The 9,489-nt window shown below is 33.4% G+C and overlaps 2 protein-coding genes across 2 annotated transcripts; one reads left to right on the forward strand and one right to left on the reverse strand.

Annotated features, from left to right (window-relative positions):
* Window positions 1-404: 404 nt before the first annotated feature.
* LOC139867784 (uncharacterized) lies at window positions 405-1,565 on the reverse strand. The gene has a single exon (XM_071856138.1). It carries the CDS (start codon window positions 1,563-1,565, stop codon window positions 405-407), a length of 1,161 nt encoding a protein of 386 aa, XP_071712239.1.
* Window positions 1,566-4,067: 2,502 nt separating this feature from the next.
* LOC139867528 (uncharacterized) lies at window positions 4,068-8,965 on the forward strand. Its single transcript, XM_071855892.1, has 8 exons — window positions 4,068-4,342; window positions 4,634-4,976; window positions 5,143-5,220; window positions 5,393-5,467; window positions 6,068-6,133; window positions 6,768-6,833; window positions 7,016-7,084; window positions 8,609-8,965. The coding sequence occupies exons 1-8, from the start codon at window positions 4,092-4,094 to the stop codon at window positions 8,738-8,740; spliced, it is 1,080 nt and encodes a 359-aa protein (XP_071711993.1). The 5' UTR covers window positions 4,068-4,091; the 3' UTR covers window positions 8,741-8,965.
* Window positions 8,966-9,489: the final 524 nt, after the last annotated feature.

Genomic DNA, 9,489 nt, shown 5'->3' on the forward strand with positions numbered 1-9,489 from the left:
TTTATGAGCTGTGGCTCCACTATGTCACTTGGTTAGTAATTCTCTAAAAACAAATGGATATGTTAATATTTGTCTTTCTTATCACATATTCACATTCAACAACTATAAAAATAACCTTGATTATGTAAAATATGTAGCCACAATAAAACCAAATATGAGTATAATTCCAAATTAATATATTGAAATAATCAAATTCTTTTTTTTTTTTTTTTTTTTTGAAAAGCACAATTTTTATTAAAGGAAAAGGGATACATGAAACAGCATACAGCAAGATGCATGAGAGCATGCACTGCTTGAAAACCGGAGCCAACTAGGAAGGAAATAACAGGACAAATACATCAAAACATATACAACATGAATTAAAAAACTAGCCGAAAAATCAGGAGATCTTCACAATCCTTCGATTAACCGTGATCGTCGTACACCTTCGGGTTGAGAAGCCATTGGTTCCAGTCAAGAGCTAGCTTTTTTGACCGAGAGGATATCCATAGGAAGCTTTTTATTTGGATCTCGTTTATCACCATAGGGATGTTCCACTCTTTATTTTCGAAAGTCTTCAAATTGCGATTTTTCCAGATTAAATATCCGGTTATCCATTCAATGGCTTGCAACAATTTTGAGGGAGAGTTGTCATTTGAAGATCTTTTTCCTAGAAACATTTCACCTAGAACCGAACATGATAAGTTACCCATATTACACCATCGAAAAATACGATTCCAAAGGTCTTTAACCTTTGGGCATGATAGGATCATATGCTCAACCGTTTCTATGTCATTGTTGCAAGTAGGACAACGGACCGAGTCTAGATCTATGCCACGCTTATCTAATTCTACCCGGACCGGTAATCTTCCAAGTTTCGTACGCCACACAAAAATACCAATTTTTTGAGGTACAAAGTTGTTGCGCATTGTATCGAATGGAAGTGCAGCATTCTGTAACATACAGTCATTTAACAAACATGTGAGCATTTTTGAACTAAACTGACCACTTGGGTGCATAGCCCATGACCACGAGTCTCTTGGGTTATTAGCGAATGAAAATGATGCCAAACAATTAAGAAGTTGCCTCAACTCATCTTCCGTTCTGCCTGTAGGTTCTCTAGACCAATCCCAATTAGCTGACCATGAACTTTCTGTTTTTAGGATACGATCCGCAACGCTAGCATTTTGATTCGTCTCTAACCTGAACAACCTATCAAACTTTTTGCACAAACAAAAATTACCGAGCCAAGAGTCTTTCCAAAATAATGTATCTTCCCCATTACCAATTGTTTTAACTATTGAAGTTGGAAGGTTTAGATTCCATTTATCCAGACTTGAAACTGCTTTTAGAATATTATGCCATGTTGACTTTTTGAAAGCCATCCCGGGAGCATTAATCGAAGTTATACCCCCATCCCGACCATATATACTCTTAATTATTTTTACCCAAAAAGCATTATTTTCCAAACGAAAACGCCACAACCATTTCCCTAGTAGTGCTAGGTTTTTGGCTTTTAACGACCCGATATTGTAACCCCCCTTTTCATAAGAAGAAAGTAAAGTGTCCCAATTTACCCAAGACATCTTTGAATTATCCCCCGACCCGCCCCAAAAAAAATTACGACGCATACCTTCCAACACGTTGACGACGCCCGAAGGAGCACGGAATAGGGAGAAAGCATACCAAATCTAAAAGCGTACCAAATTCTATATTCTATAAATTTGGTAACACTTTGAAATTTTTGAGAGTTAAATATAAAAAGCGTACCAAATCTAATCTCTGCACTTTTATATTTCAATATTTAACCAATCCAAATCGTTACCTTATAATCTATTTTTATTTATGTAAAATGTTAAACGTAGCTCTAAGATTCCGTTTAAACATTTATTTTACTTAAATTTAGATGGTCAATTTATTCATAAAATGTATAACTTTATTGGCACAAATGGCTCGTAAATCCTCTCTCGTTTGATGATAATGGCTGAATAATCTTCCCTTGTTTTTGTAAGGGTTAAAGCCAAAAATAGGCTACAAACTTACACAAATGTACCGATGTCGACCACAAACTCATTTCCGTCCTACTGTCGCCTACAAACTTATAAAAAATGTGCTCATGTTAACATTTCGTTACCGGTTACCTGCTCAACCGGTAAAGTTAATTATTTAACTTTTTTTATTCATTTTATATGTCCCGATGTCGCCCATATACTTTCAGTTGTGTCCCGATGTCGCCCATATACTTTCAGTTCTGTTTCGATGTATCACCGACGTGTCATGACTACTTAGAAGCCACGTAATCAATCATTTTGGTTAACGGTTAAAAAAAGTATTTTGTTTATATTAGCACATTTTTTTTATAAGTTTGTAGGCGACAATAGGACGAAAATGAGTTTGTGGGCGACATCGGTACATTTGTGTAAGTTTGTAGTCTATTTTTGGCTTTAACCCTTTTTGTAACCGTCTAATCTTCGATTTCTTTGTTGTATTTCTTTGTTGTAGGCCTTCTTTGTTTTGCTTTCCGTTTTTGTTTGTAAGGTATGCTATCGCATACTCATGATGTAACCTCATTTTATTAATAAACTTACTTGCTTGACTTAAAAAAAACATGTATAGCTTTATATCAGAAAATATTACTTTTGCAACGTACATTCCATGTTTAACCATAATAATTATCATTTTTCTTTTATTTTTTATATCACAGTTTTTAAAATAGAATTGAGATTAAGCTATTGTTAGCATCTTCTTTTTTCCTTGTACAAACAAACACCTAGATCGAACCGCTGTTAGAATAACATTAATGAAATCAACAAATTATAATGTTGACACTTTTGGTAATTCCGAAATTTTATTTTATTTTATTTTATACGAGAAGAAGCAGCTAAAAAAATCACTTGGGCATAGTACAGTGGTCATGACCAAGTTTCTTGTGAAGCAGGAGACACAGTTTCAAATCTTGGTAACGCCCAAGATCGAATTAAAATTGGCTCTTAGCCGTAGGGGTGCCAATGTGCGTAATACCCCTAGTTACGGGTCTCGTTGTTCGGGAGGCTCGTCACCCAGGAGTTTTACTCGCTAGTAGCACCCGACGTGATTATCGTTAGGGAGATTTCCTCTGTGAACTCAAAAAATAGAACTCGAAAAATAGAAGAAGCAGTTAAAAAACCCAGGATATGATATCCCTAAACAGGTTACAACCAATGATTTTTACTCGGTAATAGTATATATAAAGTTTTTTAGTTGATTAAACTTGAGCCTCCAACTTCGCTTTTAGTTGTAACTTGTAAATTAAACTATAACAATATATTAAACTATAACAATATAACAGCTGATCAAAATTTCATTAACTACAAGTAGTGTATACACTACTGGTATATACAAGTATTGTATATACCAGTTCTGTCAGAAGTCAATTTAGTGTTTGGAAAGCTCAAATTATTATGGGAAAGAATAGCATGCTAGTTGTAGTTCAATCTAGCATATTTCAATTTAGAGAGTAACCCTAACCCTAATAATAGTTTGAAAAAACCTCCTAGCTATATATAGTTTAGACACCCCCAAATCAAGGAACACTCCAAAATGACATTTGTTTTGTGCCTAAAACCATTGCCCACCACCTTTTCTTGTGCCCCACTTTTTTTTGTAATACAGCTAAAAGCTAAAGAACAAAAATATATTTAATACAGAAAACAAATATAAGTTATTACAAACTAAAGAAAATATGGAGAATTGGTATAGAAGTTTACAACCCCACAACTTCAAAGTTCACTTTATTGACATAGACATTTAAGAGGTGGGGTCAAGTAGTGATCAATTTAATCTCATCTAATCTAATATGTATGATGACTAGAAAGCAAAACACACAAAACCCTTAGAGACTAGCTTCTCCAAAGGCTTATTTTTTTATAATAATCAAACAAAGAAATTATTAAAGATATTTTATGACAAAAGTTTATTTCTTTAAAGCAAAAGAGAGAGCCTAGCTTAAAGAAGTTTTGTTTTTTTGTTTTTTTCAAACAAAGCATGAGTTGAGTCTGTTATAGTCATTCATTTGTAATTATTGAGATAAAAAAAAACAGACATAAAAAGCCAAGAGAATTAGTGTTTTGGAGATGATGGGAGAAAACCCTAATTACTGGTGGAGCTTGAATGGGAAGCTGCAACCACCACCCTCACAACAAACTAATTACTCTACTAATTTCTTATCAAATCCGCCGTTGCCGCTACAAGTACCGCCGTTGAATCCTCCATGTCTATTTGGATCATCTCTATTAGTCCCTTCAGCTTCAAACTCTAATGTTTTGGCTGACCATCATCATCATGAAAATCAAGATTTTCCAGTCTCATGGAGCCAATTACTTTTGTAATTAATTAATTATCACAACTTTCTAGCTTTTTTTCATCTTTAGTTTCACTTATGCATGCTCTCCAATCAAATTTATTTTCACAATACTATTACTATACTTCTTTTATAGAACATGATTTTCAATATATCCGTATGCAACTTTTTTTCTCTAGCTTCTTGTTAGTTTTTAATATAACTACGCACTTGAATAATGAAAAATAAAATTGACCAATAATATTTATTTTATTGAAGTGTATCCATATAATCATGCATGATATTAATTAATGACATATATGTATATGCATCCAGGAATGGAATGGCTAATGATCAAGAACAAAACTTGGGAGGTGGACATGTTGGTGATCAAGTTATAAAACATGGATATTTGGATGAACGAAGTCGACAGCTTTATTATAGTAATAAAACTGATCATCATAATCATAATCAGGATGGTAACAATAACACTAACAGTAACAATAACGATGATGATTTACAAGCATGTAGTTCTTCTTGGTCATCTCAACTCAATCCAGTTCCGTCTGTTAGTTCATCTTCAACCATGAATTTAAACACTAGTACTACTATGTTCGATTTCTCAAGTAAGATCAACAATCAATACGAACATATGAGTATTAACCAGTATTCTTCTCAGGTAATCAACTAAATTTAATCTAGCTAGTAATAATATTCTTATTGTAATTAAATTAAAATTCCCCACTTAACTTTAATATATCTGGAAATTAAGTGTATGCGGATGTTATGATTTTGATTTTTCTTTCTTTATTTGTGACTCTTTTCTTGTTTTATACATATAAAAGTATGACGATACATCTACAAGTGGAGCATCTAAAAAGCCCAGATTTCAGTCTTCTTCAAGTACTCAAGCTTCTCCTATGGTAAGCATATGTAATATACATATATACACCTCTAACTAATTGTAACTTGTAAATTTTTTCACTAGGCACCCTATAATTGGTTTTTATTATCTTGATTTGTGGTTATTACTATAATAACTTTATAATAACAAAACTAATTCATTGTTAAATGTGATTGTTGTGATGAAAGCAGTGTAGTGACACATTTACTAGTGGAACTTCCAAAAGGGCTAGGACTCAACACTCTTCAACACAAACTCCTCTAAAGGTGACAAATAGCTAGCTCTCTATAATTTCACATTTATACAAGTTTTAAAATGAGACTTGAACTCACAAACCTCTTTACTGATTAATTAATTTATTGGATTCTTTTTGTACATACCAATAGCTACACCAATTAAAATCGAACCGCAATTTTTTTTTTTTTTACTTACTCAAAGTAGCTAGGAAACGCTAAACGTAGATAAGAAGTGTGGTCCATATAATCTGGCCTGGCACGATGTTTTATTAGATACAAGTGTATCCAAATGCTACCTTCATATTAAACATTAGTTATTGTTTTTCAACTATTGAGTTCTTAATTATATTATATATAACCAACATATAACCAAATGGCCTATGGCCAGTGGCACATATGTGAGGTGCATGTTAAAAAAAGTTGCGAGTTGGCCAGTGGTATATATGTGAGGTGTTAAAAAAGGTTGCGAGTTCAAGCCTCATCAGAGAGACATCATGAATATACAATGTATATGTGGACTAAGTTAAATGTAAATTTGTCTTTGAAATAACATTAACATCTATTGTAATTGTATATTGTAGATTGTGCATACAATGTAAATAGATAACGAAATTTGATATAAATAAACAGGTGAGAAAGGAGAAATTGGGTGACAGAATATCAGCTTTGCACCAGCTAGTTTCGCCTTTCGGAAAGGTATAGTAATTTAACTCCTCGACATCGCCCATATTTAAAACAACGAAATACTAAATTCGAATATGATCGTCTTGAATCTTACTTTGATATAGATTTCTAGTTCCATTTGGGACCTCACAACACTTTAATTATCAATAGCATAATAAATCATTCAAACATCATGATCTAGAGTTAAAATCTAGGATCATTAAGCGTAAGAAAATACTAAGGTGTCATTTGTTCTCGGTCTACAGACTTTATTATGTTTTATGTCTACGCGCTCGTAGACGTCTTTACTGCACACTGTTTATTTTTCTAAAAATATAAGATTTAATAATGTTTTATTCTGTCTGTAATCTCGCAGAGTTAATTCCGTTTGAATACACATTTATTTATAAGTATATAATAAATGTATTGCCGACCAACGATTATTTTACATTCAAACACTTCTCTAATTATTTGAAGTTGATGTTGATCAAATTTTCTGTTACTTTGTAATAACTTATATAAATTGTTTAACTAATTTAGTGGATTAATTAAAATGAAACCGACTTATCTTACAAGTATACTCTCATACTATATAGATTGAATTAAACCTGAAAAAGTGATATTATTCGTATATATGATAAATGTGTTTAATTGGGACTTTTTGCAGACTGACACAGCTTCTGTGTTGTTAGAGGCCACAGCTCAAATCAGATTCCTTGAGGGTCAAATTGAGGTGACATATTGTTTCTTTATAACTAACTTTAATGTAAATTATTCTGTAGTACTTACAGACACCATTTTAGAGATGCATGAGCGTGCACTTAAAAAAAAATTAAAGTTGTTACTTTTTTCAACATTCATTCTTCTTCAACTCTGATTTTTTAACATTATACATATAACATATGCTGCATGCAGGCACTTACCTCACCGTACATGAATTTACCCAATAATGTTTCAGGAGCCACGAGACACCAACATTCTCTTGTAAGTTACTGCCCATGCTAGCTTTTACATACATATATACATACGTACGTACGAACCATCCGGGCATAGCCTGGGTGGCCAGGGTGACCCGCAAACGTCCAGTTGACCAAGTCAAATGGCTGTTCATCTCAAATAAGGCGAAGGTTCGATTCTTGAATCGGCCACCATTTGTGCTTGGCGCTGGAACAGGGGTTGGTTCCGACCACACTTGCCTGGGACTGCACACGACCCGGTAGGCAGTTGGCATCCAAAGGGTGCACGGGGTTAAAGGTTCCCCGCCGATCTAACCTTTTTCATCTCAAATACATACGTACGTACGTATACATAATTCCAAAGTCCCGACCGATTAATCCCCAAATAACGAATTTTGCAACCTTTCCCACATCATCATCTTTACTTTTTACTCGTATTACATATGTATTACGGAATAACATAAAAGATATTATTATTAGTAGAAGTTCCACTACAAGTAAAAAAAGGTTTTAGTGACATATGTTATTGGTCACTAATAACAATCACTAAGTCAAGTTAGTAATCAAAATAGGTTGATCATTTCTCGTTACTATAAGATATCAAAATACTAAAATTAGTCACTATATAGTGACCATTTGTTTGATCATTAATATTATTTAGTGATTAAAATGTAGTGACGACTTTTTTTAATGATAACTAAATATCACAATTAGTGACCAAATAATAAATCGTCACTAATAGGTTCGTCACAAATGATCATTTTTCTTATTAGTGTTAGCTGAGAAGCAATTTATAAACGTACATATGTGTAACTGTATATAAACGTATACACAATCCATTATGATTACTCTCTAACTATTAGCAACCCTTATCTATCTTCTGATGGTTATATGTGTAACTATATGTGTACATGTTTGCTACTTTAAAAAGATTACAAAAGAAATTATAAACTAATAAAAAGTAGAAGAAAGCAGCTATGTGTGCATATATATATTTTTTATATTTACTTTATTGGATCCATCACTTATTAGCTCATCTTAAACAATTATTCAACATAAAGTAGGAGACATGATTCTCAACTTTAATTCAATGATATAATTTAATTAATCAATTGAGAGGTTTACATAATTAAGCACCTCGGGATTGCTACAAAAAAGTTCTTAATTATTTGACATGTCTAATTATTTCTTAATGAATTTAATTGTCAACTTTGTTATTCTTTAACCTTTACTCTTATGATCATTACATGAAAAAAGGGAGCCTCTAAGCACCAATTATAGCCTCGGTTACTTTTCGTGCAACCTTTTATCTTGTAACCTTGTTAGGTATAAAAAACAATAAACTGATACACCTAACACGAATTTATACATTTCTCTACAAAGATATTCACATGTCCAATTTGAACTTATAATCTCATTATTGAAAAGTCACCTTGATACCACATTACCACTGGGCCAATGATCTCCCTTTGGTCTTTTAATTCATAATTAGTTGCGCGTTTTATGTGACTAACCTATAAGTTAAATAATTTGAAACGTGTTCTTACTATAGGACACGCAGAGGGATCTTGCGAGTAGAGGGTTATGCTTGGTACCAGTGACATGTATGGATCATATCGACACTACGAATATGACAAGCAATGGTGCCGAGTTTTGGACGCCTGCACTTGGTGGTGGATTGTAATAACTTGGCATTTCTTGGAGTCAAACACTTTGTCAACATTCGTTGGGTAGATTCATATGTTGATCTTGTGTTGCTTCTATATGTTGATGCACCCGAAAAGGAAAGAAAAAGAAATGAAATCCTCAGTGTTGCTAAAGAGTCGTACGTACATGTTATGTTAATGATACTTTGCTATTTTAGTTTCTATTTCTTTTGTTTTCGGGCAGGCATTTGTGAAGAAATAGTTAAGACTATATCTAGTACATGGATGCTAGCTTGATTATGATATATATTTCTACAATTTGTGAAATATGTGATGTTTAATCAACTGAAATCAACACATCCTTATTTGTTTTAGGTGTTTCATCAGGGCCGGCCCAAAGGTAGTGCGAACATTTGCACAGGGCTCAAGTTTGGGCCCCCCAAATCTGTTCACCGAATTAAATCACGTTTAACATTATGGATCACAAATGCCCATTTCATTAGAATGACGATTAACATTTGCACTAGGTAGTGCAACCTGAACGTGCGAACATTTACACAGGGCCCAAGTTTGGACCCCCAAATCTGTTCACCGAATTAAATCACGTTTAACATTATGGATCACAAATGCCCATTTCATTAGAATGACGATTAACATTTGCACTAGGTAGTGCAACCTGAACATTTGCACAGGGCCCAAGTTTGAGCCCCCAAATCTGTTCACCAAATTAAATCACCTAATGACGATTGGATTTCATAAGGCCGGCCCAGAGGTAGTGCAACCTGAA

Source organism: Rutidosis leptorrhynchoides, chromosome 9, assembly GCF_046630445.1.
Source record: "Rutidosis leptorrhynchoides isolate AG116_Rl617_1_P2 chromosome 9, CSIRO_AGI_Rlap_v1, whole genome shotgun sequence".
Taxonomy (NCBI): Eukaryota; Viridiplantae; Streptophyta; class Magnoliopsida; order Asterales; family Asteraceae; genus Rutidosis; species Rutidosis leptorrhynchoides.